The 18,519-nt window shown below is 46.0% G+C and overlaps 1 protein-coding gene across 2 annotated transcripts in view; it reads left to right on the top strand.

Annotated features, from left to right (window-relative positions):
- Positions 1-16,707, top strand: part of GBX1 (gastrulation brain homeobox 1) — a 177,063-nt gene extending 160,356 nt beyond the window's left edge. For both annotated transcript variants that reach the window (XM_086942412.1, XM_086942413.1), the window contains one exon: positions 15,256-16,707. In XM_086942412.1, the coding sequence (XP_086798538.1) occupies positions 15,256-15,770 (515 nt within the window). In that variant the 3' untranslated portion in view covers positions 15,771-16,707. The remainder of the gene's footprint in view (positions 1-15,255) is intronic.
- The last annotated feature ends 1,812 nt before the right edge of the window (positions 16,708-18,519 follow it).

Raw genomic sequence — 18,519 nt, 5'->3', positions numbered from 1 at the left:
CCTCGGCGGACCCAACCGGCAACTTCCGGAATGGGCCGCCGCTGTTGTTAAACTCCGGAGCGGGCACAGCAAGGACTCCAGTCCCCGGTCTCCGCCCTCCGCAGGTCCAGAGTCAATATGGGCACAGCTGAGGCATTCGATGGTCCCCGTCTCCCAGAGTTGGCCCCACCTGCTCTGCGCAGCCTCCGACAAAAGATCCAGGGCTCGGGGGACAGGATTTAGATCAGGATTTTAGGGCCAGCAGACGGACTCGGCGGAGCTGAGAGTCTACGCGGCCATCTTAGGTCGTCGCGTAGCTCCTCCTCCGGTGAAAGCATCGTTATCTACTTGCCCCTACAAAAAAATAACCATGCACGATTCTTGTTATGCATGATCAGTTATTGCTCAAAGTATATTTGTGACTTTGCTACAGTGAGCGCCCCTTTAAGAGACTCAACAGAGTGAAATGTCCCATTCCAGTGGACCCCTGAATGTGATAAAAGTTTCAAAACAGTAATAGATGCAATTGAAAGTGCAACTGAATTGCCTACTTTGATCCGAAGTTACATACTGAGATCATAGTAGATGCGAGTCAAAATCTGTCTGAAACTGAACATGCCTATTCCGGAGAAGGAGAGTCTGACTGTGGTGTAGACCTGCAAACATTTTCATGTATTTCTGTATGGAAAACATTTCACTTTTATCACACATCATTAGGTGCTGCTCGCCATCTTTGGAAACCTGAAGGGAAAGATGCCTTCTCGCACTGAGAGATAGAGATTGTGACTAAAAGAATATGGTTACAAAATTGTACACAAGCCGGGGAAAGATCATAACCTTGCTGATTACTTTTCACGAGTACCACTATTGCGCCACAGTTTTACATCCAAAGTGGCTGAGAAATATGTTAACTTTACTGTGATGTCTCATACACCAGCAACTTTATCACTTAAACAGATTATTGCTGCTAACAACACAGACTAGAACATGCTCATACTCCAAGACATCATTTCGACCCACTCGTGGAAGAACAGTGTTCGACCAGTTGATGATGATGTTGAATTTTAGAAATTAAAAAATGTACAAGATGAATTATCCATAGCTTGAGAATTCATTATATTGAGAGTTTGGGAATTGTCATACCTGAGAGCTGGAGACAACAAGCTATTGAGCTTGCCCATGAAGGACATCGTGGCAGTGCAGTCACCAAAAGAGCCCTGAGGGATCGAGTGTGGCTCCCACGCCTCGAGGAACGAGTTGAGAAAGAACTAAAAGTGTGTCATTTGTGTAGATGCTTATCTTTCAGAGTGACACAGCACCCTTTGACTATGTCTGACCTTCCTGCACATGCCTGGGAGAGAGTGTCAGTTAATTTTTTGGACCCCTGGAGAATGGGCATCATCTTATGGTGATCATTCATGAATACTCACGTTTCCTTTGGTGGAAGACTTATCATTGACAACCATTGACAAAGTATTTCAGCGCCTTGATAACATCTTTGCAGCAAGGGGTATACCCGCTATTCTCAAAACTGACAACGGTCCACATGTTAATAGCAAGGAGTTCAAAACATTTCCGAGTCAACTCAGCATGAAAAGAGCACAAAGCTCTGGCCTCAGGCCAACGATGTTGTTGAATGCTTTATGGGCATAAAGTATAATTCAGCGAGCGTTGTTGGAGAAAATCAATCTGAAACAAGCCTTGTGTCAAGCTCTTCATGCCAATCGGGCAACTCCTCATTCCACCACTGGTGAGAGTCTTGCCAGCTTGCTATTTTGGAAAGCCATAGCAACTAAGCTACCACAGTTGACATCAGACCTATCAACAAACGCTGACAAGGTTTGTGACACGGACCCTTCACAAAAGTGCAAAATGAAAACCTATACTAATCGGCCCTGACGTTTTGAGGATACAGTCCTCAACAGAGGGGATTGAGTACTGTTCAAGCTGAAATTGAAGCGGAAATGGACATGGAGTTTGTGTTGACCCTCAGAGTTGTAAAGACCAAAGGGCACATTGTGACTGTAATTTGTCCCGGAAAGTCCATCGCAAGGGACTCGTCACACTTTAGACATTTAGAGCATCCTTTATGGGATTTTGGCATAGGGCAGTGCAGAAAGGCACCTTGCTGTTCTGCCTTATGCTAAAGTGAAAGAGCAGGAATCCGTGGTCAATTTGTAAAATAAAGAGTGCTGGGGCTCTCCTCAGAAGGCAGCACTAACAGGAGAAATGGGCTGATGCAAACTGCCTCCTGACCATAGCCCTGGCACTTAATATTCTGGAGAGAACTTGTCCTAATGGCTAGAGCTGTCGATTTTGGAGCTGGGAAACTGGGTTCGAGTCTTGGCGTGGCTCAACATCCTGAGATTCTGAGGAAAATCACATGCCTTCCTAATGAGTGTGTCCTTAATTTGTGCTACAAACGCCAGTGCTGAGCTTTAGGTGCTGGTGCTGAGCACCAGAAAGCCCTGGCTCAAATCAAACACTGGCAGGAACGCACCGTATTTAAGCAATACAGTGCATTCCTTCCTTTGTGCATGCACAGGCACAGTTTCAGCAGCCTTGCTCCTAAGCGGGTACACTAGCACCAGGGGGCAAGGGTGCCACAATAGCATCTAGGATTGTTTTTGTGCAGAAAGTGGCACCTTCCTGCACAAAAACAATCCTATGAAGCATGTTTTTCTTTCCATGTGTGCTGCAGAATGCAGCATACATGGACAGAGGAAACAATGAACAGAAATACATATATTTGTCCTCGTTATGCCTCACCATGGGAGGCGTATAGATTTGGCGCCTCCCCAGGTTAACATCACTATGTAAATCTGGGGTAGCATCATATTCCATGGGTGTTGCATCGAAAAATCCACTGCAATGCCCATGCAACGCCTCGTAGGCGCAGAGTAAAGCAATGCATGGATTTGAGTTCCATCGCCTTACTCATGATTTATAAGGCCACTCAATGCCATGCTGGGTGGCTTTGCATGGCTTCATAATTCTTTGAGATCCCTTCGTCATGCATGAACCCCTTTTAGTGGTGCTAAAGTGAGGCAGAAATAAGCTCTTTAACTTGGTGTTCATCTACTCCTGAGAGCGTGAGTAAGATAAACCTGTCTGAACATCCAGATCAAACAATTGAGCCTATGTCATCAGTAAATAGTCCATTTCCCAGTCAACCGCCTCAAATTACTCGATGTGGCATACCACTGCATGCGCCTCGATGACTGATTGAGAAAATATGATATTGATTTTGTTTGTACTTTTTATTTAAGAATAGGGAGAAGTAGAGTCTTGATGTTATGAGCATTAGGACCTTCGTGGTTCCAAGAGGACTAAAACAGGAATTACATAAGCTGCTATGAAGTGTTTGGGTGTGGCTTATAAATCATGCACTGATGTGTACCATTTGGGGTTGTGTGCTCTTATGCCGTTAGTGGTTGTGGGCTCCTGAGCGGAAGCAAAAAAGACCTCTGTTGTAAAGCTCTATGTGTGTCGTATTTCATTAACATGCTCCCAGGCTGGGAAGGGCGAGACACAGCAAGGCATCTATGTTGGACTCAATGTAGCTTCATTAATAAAAAGTCAAAATGCAAGCCAATACTGAGTGGCGGGCAACCCAGCAAATTCACCGGGAGAGCCGACCCGGCGGTCTGGCTCTATGAGCTAGAACACTGGGTAAATAATACATCAAACCACAAGTTCGAATAATAAAAAAAGAAAAGATGCATCGTGAGTAAGGAGACACTGCTGCTGTGGGGCACGCCAGGAGAACCACAAGCCCCAGGACGCTGCTGGGCTCGCCGGACCTCTCGCCCCTCCCCCTTGACACCGGGGGCTACAAACACTGCTCGCGCCTCCCGCTTTGCGGGAGACGCATAGAGAGTAAGAAGACACTGCTGCTGTGGGGCACGCCAAGGAGAACCACAAGCCCCAGGACGCTGCTGGGCTCGCCGGACCTCTCGCCCCACCCCTTGACACCCGGGGCTCCAAACACTGCTCAAGCCTCCCGCTTCGCGGTAGACGCATTGTGAGTAAGGAGACACTGCTGCTGTGGGGCACGCCAGGAGAACCACAAGCCCCAGGACGCTGCTGGGCTCGCCGGACCTCTCGCCCCTCCCCCTTGACACCGGGGGCTACAAACACTGCTCGCGCCTCCTGCTTCGCGGGAGATGCATCGTGAGTAAGGAGACACTGCTGGGCTCGCCGGACCTCTCGCCCCACCCCTTGACACCCGGGGCTACAAACACTGCTCAAGCCTCCCGCTTCGCGGTAGACGCATCATGAGTAAGGAGACACTGCTGCTGTGGGGCACGCCAGGAGAACCACAAGCCCCAGGATGCTCCTGGGCTCGTCGGACCTCTCGCCCCTCCCCCTTGACACCTGGAAGGACTTAAACCATCTGCCTTCCCCCGCAACGAGGGACGCGCGCGGGTTGCGCCGGGCTAAGCCCGGGCAAGGGCGGGCCGTCTGAGGCCGTCCGAGGACGACTGAGGCCGGGCTGGGCCACCCCATTTACATCCGCAATGGGGACGCGCACGCTGTAGTGCCGGGGTGAGCATGAAGGTAAAAACACCAAGATTCCTAGGAAATGGGAATCTATAATCTCCTACTTGACTTCGTCCGTGGGCGCGCTGACCAAGGAAATAGCTAACGCCGAGAAGGAGCTGGGGCTGGGTCCTGCTAATACTGATCCTGTGTCAGATCATGTTTTGACCCCAAGTGTACCCGTGGAACCTAAAATCGTGATTGCTAACATTTCCCCTACTGTGGATCCAGCCTTGGTCTCTTCTAATCCAACCCTTTTGGCTCCCCTCCCCAAGACCAGCCATAGGCGAAGGTCTCGGAAAACCGCTCCCACGAGGAAAAACATACCGGGTAAGACTGTTCATCAGAATATTAGCATAAAGGAACATGTTTGTAACATTCTAGAAGACCTGTTCACATCAAGACTTGAACCTGCATTGGTGGCCATTGCTAAAGACATTGTGGACACTTTGAATGTATGTGTAGCGGGACTACTGGGCAAATGTGAAAAAATTGATGCCTTTCTCAAACATCAATCTAGTCAAACACGGGGAACCGGGCCAACTCTCACAACCCAAACATTACTCACCCCAGGGTTAACACCACAAATAAGGTCCCAGTAGCTTCCAATGATAGAAGACCGGTTAACGGGGATGTTCTGGAGGGGTCGAGGCACGTGATGGGTGGGATGTTGAGTGCTACTCATGGAGTTAAGTCGGCTCCCCATAGAGATAGCTGCCTGGAGCTGCCCCCGGAGGCTGCCTCTCTTGTTGTCGTCTTTACCGGGGTTCCACCAGCAAATGCAGGTACAGCCGAGACAACCCGCGATCTTATGGTATTGGCCAGGGAATGTTGCACCCAGTTCAGTAGTGGTGGCACTGACATCACAAGCACCGTCATTACGGCAAGGAGGGTTAGTTGGGTAGGGCGTCACCCTAAATGTATTCCAGGGGACTGCCTAGTGGTAAATTTTAACAACCAGGACATTGCGCATAGACTGTTCTGGGATGCCTCAGACCTGATAAATGACAGTATTAGACCTCCCCCTCTTGGCTTTTTTTACCCACTGAATAGACCCATAAGGCCATTTAGAAAATCTACTTTAACACATCAAGTAGGGCCTCCTCGCACTAACTCAAGCTCATTACATCATCAGACCGACACTATCACCCAACAAAGGTCTATACAAGAGTGGTTAGGGAGGGCAGAAAGGGGATCATCTAATGATCTGGTGGCTGTTCAGCAGGGTGACCTATATACAGCAAATATAGGTCTCACTAATCGTTTCTCCCCATTGGCCTCAATGGATATGAACGGCTGACTACCCCATAGCTTGATGGAGGAGAGGGTTGAGGTTGACCCTCAGAGGCGGACATGTAAAATTTTGACCCGGAACGTGGCAGGTATCAGATCTAAAGCCACAGACCCTATTTGGCTGGAGTTCATCAAGCACCATGATATTCTAGCTCTTCAGGAGACTTGGGACACCTCTCCCAGCTTCTCACTAGACAGGTACCTTAGTTTTTCTGTCCCTGCAGTTCCCGGACTAATAGGAAGACCCAAAGGGGGACTGCTTATCCTTCTTTCGCTGAATTTGCCGGGGGGGTTTAAGAAATTGGAAACGGCCTCTCGGAATTTTCTTATAATTGAAGGGACCATTTCTGACCAACAGAAATTGCTACTTATTAACTTTTATAGCTCAAGGGATGGCTCACTTACTAATGAGCATTTGAGCGCCCTGGAGCATTTTTTGTCAGTCTATAAACACGATTTCTCTTCTGCCCCAGAGGTGGTTCTTCTGGGAAATTTTAATATACATCCTTGTTTGTGGGATTGCTATAACAACTTTCATGGAGGGTCTCCGACTGAGGGGCTCCCCCGTTTTGAGCACAGTAAGGAGGGAGAGGCCCTAGAGAGTCTCCTCTCAAATATGAATTTATTTGAACAAGGCACCAGTAATGATGAGGTGAGAGCACCAACCTTTATAGGGAGAGGGGCAAACACCATTATTGACTATAGCTTCCTATCCCCTGGTGTTTTGGCTAAAACCGTGATCTATAGTGTAGTGACTTCAGCCTTCAGCGACCATAACCTGGTTCTGCTAGAAGTTGATCTTGTAATTTTTAGGAATCAGAATGACTTAAGAGGGGGGTGCCTAGGCACCTGTCGACAACAGACCAGGGCAGACAGATTAAGTGAAATAGGGTTGTCCCAGAAGTTTTTTTTTGAGGAACTCGCACTGAAATGTGAGGCTAATCTTGCTGTCTGCTTGGACGACACTGCTGCAGGTGTTGACGTTGTTGATGCCTATGTAGCAGTGTGCAAGCAGATTGCTAAAGACCTCGAGGCCGGTGATAGCGCCCATACAAGGAAGGCTTATAAATGGTTTGATAAAAACTGCACAATTGCTCATAGTGCCCTATTAAAGGAACTGAAAGTTAGACCGAGGATTAGATCCCTAGTCGCAGACCTCCGGAAAGATTATAAAATCGCAATTAATGCTCGCAAGCGTCAAATCAAGAAGGAGGCTTGGGAAAACCTGCTGTCCACGGATGTGAGAAGGGGACAGCAGGAAATTCTGGGCTGTTATTAATCAGCCGTTTTTCTCGGACCAGGATAACCTAGACACTGACTGTGTAATCCCCGACGAGAGCTGGCTTGAACACTTCAAAAGCATTTATGATATAGATCAGAGAGGGCCAGCATTTGCCGATGTTGATTCTGTCCGGCAGGCTACGCCTGTCAGATTCCATTTGGCTGAGGTAGTAAGGGCCATTAAAGAGTCAAGCAGAAATAGGGCCCCAGGCCAGGATGGGGTTCCTGCAGATTTGTACATCCAGTATCCTCAATTTTGGGCCAAAATCTTGACCAATGTATTTAATGCGGTTTCTACCGCGGGTTTCCCATCCTCTTGGTATTCTTCTGTCATCGTCCCTATTTTTAAAAAGGGTAACAGAGGGGACCCCGCCTGTTACAGGCCAATCTCATTGTTGGACTCAGCCGTTAAAATCTTGGGCAGGGTCATCCTAGAGAGATTGGGGGACTGGCTTGCAGACAGGGGGGTCCTCTCTAACCTCCAGTATGGTGTCAGAGCCCACAGGGGCACCATGGACCAATGTCTAAACTTATACCTTCTTATAAGCAAATATACAGCCGTGAAGAAGAGACTTTTATACCTGGGTTTCATGGATTTATTATCGGCTTTTGATTTAGTTAATCGTTCAAAACTGTGGTTTATTTTGCGGGAAATGGGTATGGATGAGTCCTTGGTTAATTTTTTAGCTGTCCTTCATCAAGACCTGTTTGCCTCTGTTAGGGTGACGAAGGATGGCTGTTGTACTGAACAATTTAGTTCTAGAAGGGGGGTCAGACAAGGCTGTATTCTGGCCCCTCTTCTTTTTACCATCTACATATCAATGCCCTTGAAAAATCACTGGACTTGGCTACATTAGATATTTCGCGTATAGGTGGGACGGGTATCCCGGTCCTCCTGTACGCGGACGACGCCGTCCTACTCGCACGCACAGGCATGGGCCTACAGAGGCTGTTGGATCATTTTGGCAGTTTCATGGAAGCCCTGGATTTGAAGGTTAACACTTCAAAATCCCATGTAATGGTCGTCGGTGCCCGGAATAATAACCTGAAAGTTAAAACCTTCACGTGCAATGGTATAGAAATGTCGAGGGTGCCGTCTTTCCCCTACTTGGGAGTCTTATTTGATGAGAAGGGGAACTGGGGCCCCCAATTGAAGCAAAAGAGCAATGTTGTAACAAGATCCACCATAGCTCTTTTGAACTTCTCCAAGAGATTGGGCGCAAGACCCATGGAAGCAATGCTAAACATTTATAAATCAAAGTGTTTGGCAATTGCCTCCTATGGTGCGGATATCTGGGGTTATGTAGTTCCATCAAATATACAAACTGTAGAAAACAGGTTCCTCAGATCCCTCTTGTCCCTCCCACAATCATCCCTTACATTTTCTGTACACTGCGAACTGGGACTGGGTTATGTGTCAGACTATTTACAAATGGCCTCATTGATTCGGTGGGTTAAAACCTGGCTGAATGAGGTGATCTCCCTTAACCACCTGATATTGAGAGATTGTGTTTCCCTTGAGAAGGCGGACAGGGTCCCATGGCTGTCTTATGTTAGAGCGGCATGCAACAGGCTGGGTCGACCCGAATTGTATTCATCGCCACAGGGCATTAAGAAGGAGGAAATAGGGTGGATCAAGCACAATTTTCGCAATTTGTTGAGGCGGAAAGGGAGGAGGCAGAAATTAGAAAACCAACGGTGAGATTGACTTATGGTTTACTAACTTCGCCAGGGATTTAACCGTATCTAACATATGTCACAAAGCCATTCCATCGCTTTCTTCTGACTAGATTCAGGTTCAATCTTATCCATCTCACGTTAGGTTTATATCCTAAATGTGGGAAACCTGAAGACACTGCACCTTGTACCTGTGATAGCTTCTCCGTACAGGATACGCTCCACCTGGAAATGTTCTGTGAGCACTATCTGGAGGCACGTAAAAAATTCTTATATCCAATCTTGCGGGAATCTGGCTTTGCTCAAGTAAGGCCTGCCCTTTTACATCTACAAATGCTTAGTTCTGTCCAGGTTACTTTTAGCGTACCCAGTTTTTTGGTGGCAGCAGCCCGGCAAAACAAAAGGAGACTTTCATAACTGCAATCTTTGTGTAGGGCTTGTTCTTATATTTTATATTGGCTACTATTTTAAAGCATTTTTTAAATTGCGCTTATGTGAAACATATGATATGTAAGACCCAAATGCGTTCTTAATTATTTATATATTTTAATGTGCAGAAGATGTTTTTGTAAGTTGTATTGTTTTTTATGATTTTAACTAATCGAAATAAAGAACTTTGACTGACTGACTGACAATAAAAACATCTTTAAACTTAAATGGGGATTCCTGCACCAGGGCTACTGGAGCCCCAACGTGTGTTTATCCTGCCAGGTGGTCTACAAGCAACTGGAGGAGCTGTCACCAGTGCTGGGCTGAGACTCGGTCCCCCAGCAGGCTCCATTCTCTGCACGGCGTGGGAGGTGACTCCACACTCCTGGCGCCTACAAACCGGCCAAGCCCTCCCACAGAGCGGGATATGCTCTGGCGTGCCCGGCCAAGGGAGGACCTGCTGCAGCCGTCAAAGCCTGAAAGAGATTGGGCTGGGCCACCCCCCTAGGCCCTGACCACACATTCTCCTGAGTTTGTGACTCCACTGGGCAGCTGTTACAAGGTCAGTGCTATCAACACTTTGTTGTGTGCTTCCTACCTCCAGATTTGTCAGCAAGGACCTTCCTCTGTGGCCACCATCCTTCCAGCACAGCATAGTCCTAAAAAAAAAACATGTATCCTGTCCGCTGGCTAAACACTTCCGACACGAACTTCCGGAAATTTCTATTGTGGCTTAAATCTTTTTAAACAACTCCGCTGCTACTAGCAAATATGGGAAAACGTACATGCATGGAGAAAAACTATGCTGCCGCCTTACCACCTGCACCCATTTTACAACCAACTTCAATTGACAAAATGCAAAAAAGTGCAATTGCTGCAGTCGCCACGGAAATTGAACTGACCTAAAGTCGCCTTTCATTAACCCCGGATTTAGCCCCACTCCCCACCACTCATGATTCTGTCAGTCCCTCCTTTCCCTTAATCTTGGACTCATCAACAGACCTCCCTAGGACACTGCCGAGTTGCATCCGGAGAGTGTCGGCCACAAAAAAGGGAAACACAAACCTGTTACAAACTCGGGCCCCAAATGGAAAAAATACAGGGAGAACAAAGCAACGACCAGTGACTTGGAGGCAACAGGACCAGGGGCACTACCGCACGTGAGCCTGGAGAAACCCCCCTGGGTGACAAACCTATTAGCGGACCTTCAAGCTCAAATCAGGTCTATTGTAAAGGCCGAACTTTATAATATACTGAAACAGGTTGACAAACATTCATCATTGGTTGACCTTTGGGGGGGGGGGGTAGAGTCAATTCTCATGGGGATCGAGCTAGCAAAAACCCCAGTCTCACAACCACCCCCTCTCTTTACTACGCCAGAACCCCGAGTATGTGTCACCTCGACCATCTCCACTAGGCCTAATTTAACTTACCAGGAGGGTGCAGACAATTGTTTGAGAATCCCACCACCACAAAGAATAGTTGCCAGTATTTACTGCCAGGGGCCCAGTCAAGGGATAGTAATAGGAAACACTCCTAGGCAACCGGTAGAAAGCCCCCGAGCATTGGATCCCCAGCAGCAAGGTCCTAACTATAGGGATAGTGCAAGGGCAGGTCACGCGATGAACTCCCGGACACTGTGACCGCCCTGCCATGCATTACTCTTCCCTCGGCCTCAATCCCCAATGTCATCCTATTAAAAGGAGTCCCTGAGTTGAACAGGGAGTGTAAGGAATCCCATTTTGAGTTAAAAAATAAATACTTTTTCTGGCTGGCCAAGCATAGACAATTCTCCTACAAAGACGCAAATGAAATTATATTGACGCGTAGGGTAGGATGGGTGTGATGGAGACCAAAAGATGTCCCCGGGGACTGTGTAGTGATTAATTTCAGAGACACACGGGTCGTGGAAACCATCATAGACTGTAGCTTCCAGAGGGAGAAGGGGGCATAGGTTCCTTCCCCTTGGGATACTTCTTCCACCCAGGGATCACGCCCCATAACCTGAGAAGAGCAGGTCAAGACTGGAGGGTGAGGCACAAGAATAAGCCATTTGCCAGTATGAACCAGGATACCCCTAGACCACTATTTTACAATCTTTCTGTCTCAAATAGATACAGCTCTCTAGATGCAATTGACTAACGCACACCGGGCCCCTACATGTGATCCCCAGCCATCAATTAAAGTTCCCAGGGAGACCATTGTACCAGGAGGAGCTTGCACAGCAGGGAGGCTGTAGGAAGCAGAAAGGAGCACAGAGATAGTCCTCGTGAATAGAGAGAGAGGTGTAAAAAGCAAAAAACAGGAGAAGTCCCCCATTAGTCCCCCATCGCAATAGCCATCCAGACAGGATTTACAGGTAACCAAAGCCATCCAACCACTGGTAGTAAAGCCCCCTCCGGGTCCAGCCGGCAAACGCGTTTTGGGTAGCAGTGCAAGCTCGAAGGGGTGGGCGGGACCACTGACCCATATCAGGCCCATACAAAGGCCTGTGTCACCCCTTGAAACAACACAGCCAATGAAGTGGGACTTTCAGGCCTGCCGTTATTATCCTGGAACATAGCATGACTCCCCTCCAAACTGGATAAACCAGATTGGGGTTATTTATAGAACAACATGAGATCTGCATGTTCCATGAAACCTGGGCTAGGGCGGACACCCACCGATTGGGCTATGTGTCATTTAGCATTTTAGCCACCCAGGGGTGTAGGGGAAGACCATCTGGGGGATTGTGCATCTGGATTGGCGTGCACCTTGGTTGTGAGGTTAAGAAGATAGAAACCTCATTGCAACACATCCTCTGTATTTTTCTGACCTTTGCCACAAAAACCAGAAATGTTCTGATCAATGTCTATCAGGTTCTGGTGTTTACCTGGGCTGCTATGGGAATTCACAAGGGCATATTATTAAGCCCATTATCGCTGCTTTAGCGGCAGTTTCCTGCCGCTAAAGCGGCGATAATTTATCGCCGTTCTTGATAATATGCCCCATGGTTTTTCATGCGAATAACAGCACTCACCCAAACCCCTTCTTAGATGGAAGGGCTCTAGAGAGGGTATCTATCTTCACGCTAACTGAGAAAATGGACTAAGAGGCACAAATATAGAAAGCTAGTTTGAAGCTGGCCCAGTCAGCGGGGGTGTCTCAAAGGCATACAAGAGTTGTACCAGCAAAGTCTACAGATACAGGCTAGGGATGCAGCGTTGTAAGGAGCAGAAATATGGGGTCATTGTTCAACGACCTCCCTATTGCACATAAAGAACTCCTTTGATAGGCAACTCCTGGGTCTCCCCTCCAGCTCCCCATTGACACCACTTAGAATGGACCTTGGGATTAGCCCTGTTGCAGTTGAGGTAGCTCTTAGACCTCTTTTATACTAGCGCCGCCTCTGGAGCACCACTGAATTAGCCCCGTACAGGGACGAGCTGAGAGAAGTTATGGGCCTTCAAGGTGCAGAAAAACTCCCATGGTTGGCATATATAAGGAACACCTGCAAGGCCTTTGGGAGGGGCAATCTGTGGAATGCTGCTGAAGAAAGATGTCTCATGACCCCAGAAAGGTACTCTTAGAGACCTATAGAGAATACAAATTGGCCCAGTTATGGAGGGGGTCTACGTCTGGTCATCTAACCCTTAGGTTTCTGGAAGTAAAAGCCCAATACAAGCTGGAATCAGCGTTTGACGATATCCAGCCGCTCCTTGCGAAGAGGCTTTTCCTCCAATTCAGACATGGGGTGCTCCCACTCTGGTCATTTACTAACAAGTGGATGAGTGCCCCCAGTCTGGGATTCCAGCGTGCGAGAATGCAGAGGAAACTTAAATTCATGTGCTATTTTTTTGCCCTGATTATAGTAGGTGTCGTTGGCTGCTACAGCTGTGCAGGAACCTGGGGCCTCATTTATGAGGCCTTGCGTCAGTTTTGCGCTGCGGATGCGTCACTTTTTGTGACGCATCTGTGGCGTAAAACATGCGCCTTGTTGCGCCATATTTAAAAAGTGACGCATCCAGGTAGATGCGTCACTTTTTAAACCCCTGCGCCACATTATACCTGCGTCAGGTATAATGTATGCAGAGGGGGCGTTCCCCCGCAAAAAGCCTCGTAATAGTGACGCAGTGAAATCTATGAGATTTCACTGCGTCACTTTTAGGATGCTGTTGCGTCAAAATCTTGCGCCTGCCTCACAGCAGGCGTAAGACTGACGCAAGCCATTTCACATGGGGCTTTCCCCATGTGAAAGGACGCATTGCTGGAGATGCGTCACTTTTGTGACACACTCCAGCAATGCGTCACTTTTGCGCTTACAGATGCGTCAGAAATACTGACGTATCTGTAAGTCCTTGCGACATGATGCGTCATACATTAAATATGACGCATCATTGGTGTCGCAAGGAGTGCGCAGTGAAAAGTGACGCATCGCTGTTTTCACGCAGCGATCCGTCACTTTTCATAAATGAGGCCCCTGGGGTCTAGACACAGTTTGAGGTGTTTAGGTTACTCAAGTACGACACAGACATGCCCATTGTGTTTTCCATTTTGCGCTTCTTGTATTCTATGTGGTGTACTCGTAGAGCCATCTTAAAGAAAAGCTCAGGGGCTAACTCCAGCTTACTACTGCTTACTTATTAAGCCACACTGGGCCTGTACTTTCCCACTTAAAATGAACGTACCTAATCGTTGCTCCCTAGGACCACCACTATTTTAATGGATTTCTTTTAAATTTGTATTCTCATATTTTTATTCTGACATTGTCACTGTCTTTTTAATGAAACTGTCTTTTTACATATCACAATTTGATACCTTGCTACATAAATGTATTCTTTTTCCGCTTTTTAAGATACCATATCTGATTGAAAGTGATTTTTCACCAAAAACCAGCTCATTGTTCACGCATATGCACATTATTGTTCTTTATTTTGTGGCTATTTTAGAGGTCATACGCTGTGTTTATTTTGCACAATTCCTGCTAGGACGGCGACAAGAGGAGCTGATTCCGCCAGTTCAAGTTCCCAGATAGGAATTGTATATTTTTCCTCAAAGTATTATCTGGTCCTATATAGCCCAAAGGACACTGCTACAATTTGTATGTAATGTATTGTATTTATTTTATATGTGCTTTTATGGCCCCGGTGGCCGAAATAAAGATCTTTTGACTGACTGACTGAAAAATAGCTAGTTTGTTGAATGCTTTTATTTCACTTTAACGCATTAGATTTTATCACTATGTTGCCATCTGTTAAGAGTAATGTGGCTCTTCTCGTGTTCAATATTTGACATTGTCGATCATGCCAGCCTCATTGACCAAACAGCTAGCAGGGCAAGCACTTTAATGGTTTGGGTGCTTTTACAAGGCAGTTCCCAGAAAGCGCACTACCCCCTTTTTGCTGTAATGAAAGATCTGTCATTGTTGTTGTCCCAAAGGTCGGATGAATTTCCTAATCATCTACCCAATATGCTGTACATGGATATTAAACAAGGTAGGTATCTTGTTTAACACCCATGGACACTCCCTTTGGGAGCTGATTAGGAAATGTGGCTTTCAGGCTCTTTCCTACGCAGATAACGCATACATTCTTTTAAGGTTCGAAAAGTCATCCGTGGAGGCATCTCTGTCTCTTAGAAATGATCTCTCTTGTCTGCAAGACTGGATTGCATCCAGTTTTCTAAAATTTCATGAAAATAAAATGGAGATCTTAATTATTTGAGCTGGCCTCTCAATCTGTTCTAACAATGTGTGACCTGCATCATTGGGAAATCTACCGAGCACTGCAGGTGAATTTAAGAACCTTTGGGGTGTGGTCTCCTGTTTTGTGCCACTCTGTACTCTGAATCAAATTCCACCATTTTCCCTGTGAAGAAACCACAGTCATCTAATGTACTTATTGTATTTACTCTTTGGGTCATTATACCTTAAGTGATTGGCTTTGCATTGGCAGTTGGTGCAAATGTAGCTAACGGGGCTCTCTTTTCTCTTTCCTGTGTGTTTTCATTTCCATATGTTTTCCCATCTGTTTGTACATATGTCCATCTATCTCATGTGTGCATCTCCATCTTCAGCAGAAGGTAAGATCTACAGCTCAGACGAGGAAAAGCTGGAGGTGAAGTCGAGTGAGACTCCTTCGAGTGACCGAGAGGAGGATACCTCAGGAGACAGTGAAGATGAGAGCTTTTTGGATAGAAGCAGCAGCCCCTTTGGGTCCAAGAATAAGTTGAAAAACGGCATCCAGGAACCAGTCGCGCCAGGGAATAACCCTGGGAAGAGCAGGCGACGGAGGACAGCCTTCACTAGCGAGCAGCTGCTGGAGCTGGAGAAGGAGTTCCACTGCAAGAAGTATCTGTCACTGACGGAGCGCTCACAGATTGCTCATGCTCTCAAGCTGAGTGAGGTGCAGGTCAAAATCTGGTTCCAGAACCGCAGGGCCAAATGGAAAAGGATTAAAGCGGGCAATGTAAACAACCGCTCTGGGGAGCCAGTCAGGAACCCCAAAATCGTAGTACCTATTCCAGTGCATGTCAATAGGTTTGCAGTAAGGAGCCAGCATCAGCAGATAGAGCAGGGGAATAGACCATGAGGATCTCAGAGACACCCGAAGACAGGACATCCTACCTCTTTGTGGACCAGAGTGAAGGCTTGAGTTCTGCTCCTGCCCTCTTAACTAAACCATACAAATGCTCCCAGAAACATAGTTGTAACAAACCCTAGGTTAACCCTAACAAGGGAACATCTCATCTACTCATACTTCCCCTTGCTTTGCTTATGGCATTCATGAATATTGCACTTCACAGTAAAGCCACAACTCTTGCTTAAAGAATGCATCTGGTTGAAAAGGAGCCCCTAGACCCAAAAGCAATGGCTATGGTTTAAGCTCAACAGGTCATCCTGGAACCTGGAGATTAGATGAACTGTCTAGCAATTCTAATGTTCAAAATATGTAGCCAGACATATAGGGCTAACAGTACTATATTAAGGATGTTCAGGCTCGGATGGACATGTTCTGGTTTCCATTGTCCCATAGATGCTAGTCCCAATTTTGATGTTTAGGGGTTAGGCAGAGGTTGTGGAGCTCAAAGGGCAAATGAAGACATTTAAGGATATGGCAAGTATTCATATACAAATCAAAGAATATATTTAATGACACTTGAGGGTCCACAACTTCGTTGATAGGTGAAGATACTCTACAAACTCTGCTTACGGTGTGTGTCACTAAAGAAGAGCGGACCCTGGTCAAAAGACATCTCTCACCTTGAGGCCTGTGTAACCAAAACCAGGAACAAAAGAGGAGACTGGCGTGGAAATCACTGTGAACCCACAGTTCGAATTAGACGCTGCTCACAAAGAGAACAATTGTGAGACTGAAAACTGAGCCTAAATCTTATAAGCCCAGAAGACAGGCCATCAGATGTCTGGGGGAGGGACGTGGGTGACAGATTGCTCTGAAGTCAAACATCTTGGAAAAGATGCACATATCTATATGTAAATATTGACTTATTTATTCTGTGTACCATATGTAAATATGAGAGCTTACATTCCTTATAGAAATACTGTAAATATAAAACTCAAACTGTCTTTATATATGTGTTTTTAGGAAGTTCACAATGTCTGTAAATGAATCTCATGCTGTTTATAGATAAAGCTTGCCCTGTCTATATGTTAAGCTCATGCTGCCTGTATATGACGCTTGGAGGGGCTGGGGCCATAAGTTCTGGATCTATTCTAGAATCACAATCCAATGGTTCTTTTTAGCAGCATGTAAGCCTAGAGGGGAGAAAGTCGTTATTAATGCCAATCTATTCAATAGGAATTTCTCTGGACACATAGTAACCACAGATAACGACTTAAGGTTAGTTAATTTATTACAAAGCCAAAATAACGGAACATAAAGATAACTCAAAATTAGGGTGTAAAAATATATTGGTATCAGCATAAATCCAAATCTGCGAATAAAGTTCAGGCGGTGCAACAAGCAAAGAACAATTAACTCAAGAAATAAGATGCAGAGGATCAAAAAGCATGCTTCCAAATTTCCCTGCATCGGTTGATAGAGATACAGCATTTATCTATCTCTGCTTTAACACTAACATGACAACATCCCTACTAGACCATTCTCAGGAAAAGAAATAAAAGGTATCAGCATGTGGAGTCTTCCTAAGAAGTCTCTCCACCATCGATGGGTTGGATAGCCTAAGGCAATTGAGACAGATCTTGTTCTAAGATTCTCTCTGAAGGCAGAGAAGAAGTGGGCACTTTCCTTACTCTAACATTGCAATATTACAGGTATTGTACCCAAGATTCCTTGTAGGACACGCCATCTGCCATCCGCCCGACCACGTTCTCATAGGTAACTTACTAGCAATGTTCCTGAACTGCAACATGTTGACCTTGGTTCCCAGGCCTTCTTTGGTGTGAAAGCACAACTCCTCCCCTTATCGGCTTAGGCTTTCAATGTATCTCCTTCTCTCTTTGCCTGACTAATAAAGCAATTTAATTATTCTAGCTAACAAGGGCACGTCTTCCACCTGCAACACAAAACGTGAGAAAGAACGAAAACCACAGCACACATGAAATTCAAACTTTAAATTCTAAAGTGAGAGATTGCAGGAAAATTGCATTTCAGGCCTACAAGATTCATCTAACATAAGAAAATGGCAGGTGCTTAACAGAATTGCATAAGTATTTTAAAACATGTTCAGTTAATATTCCTACCTCCATGTATAAATGACAATTATTAATCACATTTAATAACTGAAGGATTGTCAATTGCACAACACAAGCACTTCATGTTAACTTTTTCTGCCAGCTACATTTACTTTCTACGTTAATTCTTTAAGGTACTGTGCAATGACCTAAATACACCACATTTCACATTGTTACATTTCAAAGTTCTATCACTCCATGTTAACACGACAAAGGATTATATGCGGGTGAGCTCTACATATTTAATTATAATGTAGCCCTACAAATAAAATGCAGTTTCAGCTTCATCAGTCCCCCCAACAGATGGCCTGTGTCATCACAAAACCCTTTAATTCCCTGTAGGGTAGACCGATCGAAACAGATGTTATAGCTAGTCTCCTCTGTCTGACCTTCTCCAACTGCTTAAGATTCTCATAGTGACTGTCCTGCAATCTTTCCACCCTTCTTTCTCTCTCCCTTAAGGAATGCTCCAATTGCCTCAACTTATTCCATTTGTATGCTTTTATTATACCTAACATGATGATAACACATACACTACAATTATTATTAGCTTCAAGATATGTCCAAGAATTCCTTTTCCTAGGTCAGCAAACCAACTTCCGGATGTATGTCGTTACAACGCATAC

Source organism: Lissotriton vulgaris, chromosome 10, assembly GCF_964263255.1.
Source record: "Lissotriton vulgaris chromosome 10, aLisVul1.2, whole genome shotgun sequence".
In the NCBI taxonomy this organism is placed as follows: Eukaryota; Metazoa; Chordata; class Amphibia; order Caudata; family Salamandridae; genus Lissotriton; species Lissotriton vulgaris.
The sequence above is the reverse complement of the archived record's forward strand: the minus strand, read 5'-3'. Positions and strand labels throughout refer to the sequence as shown.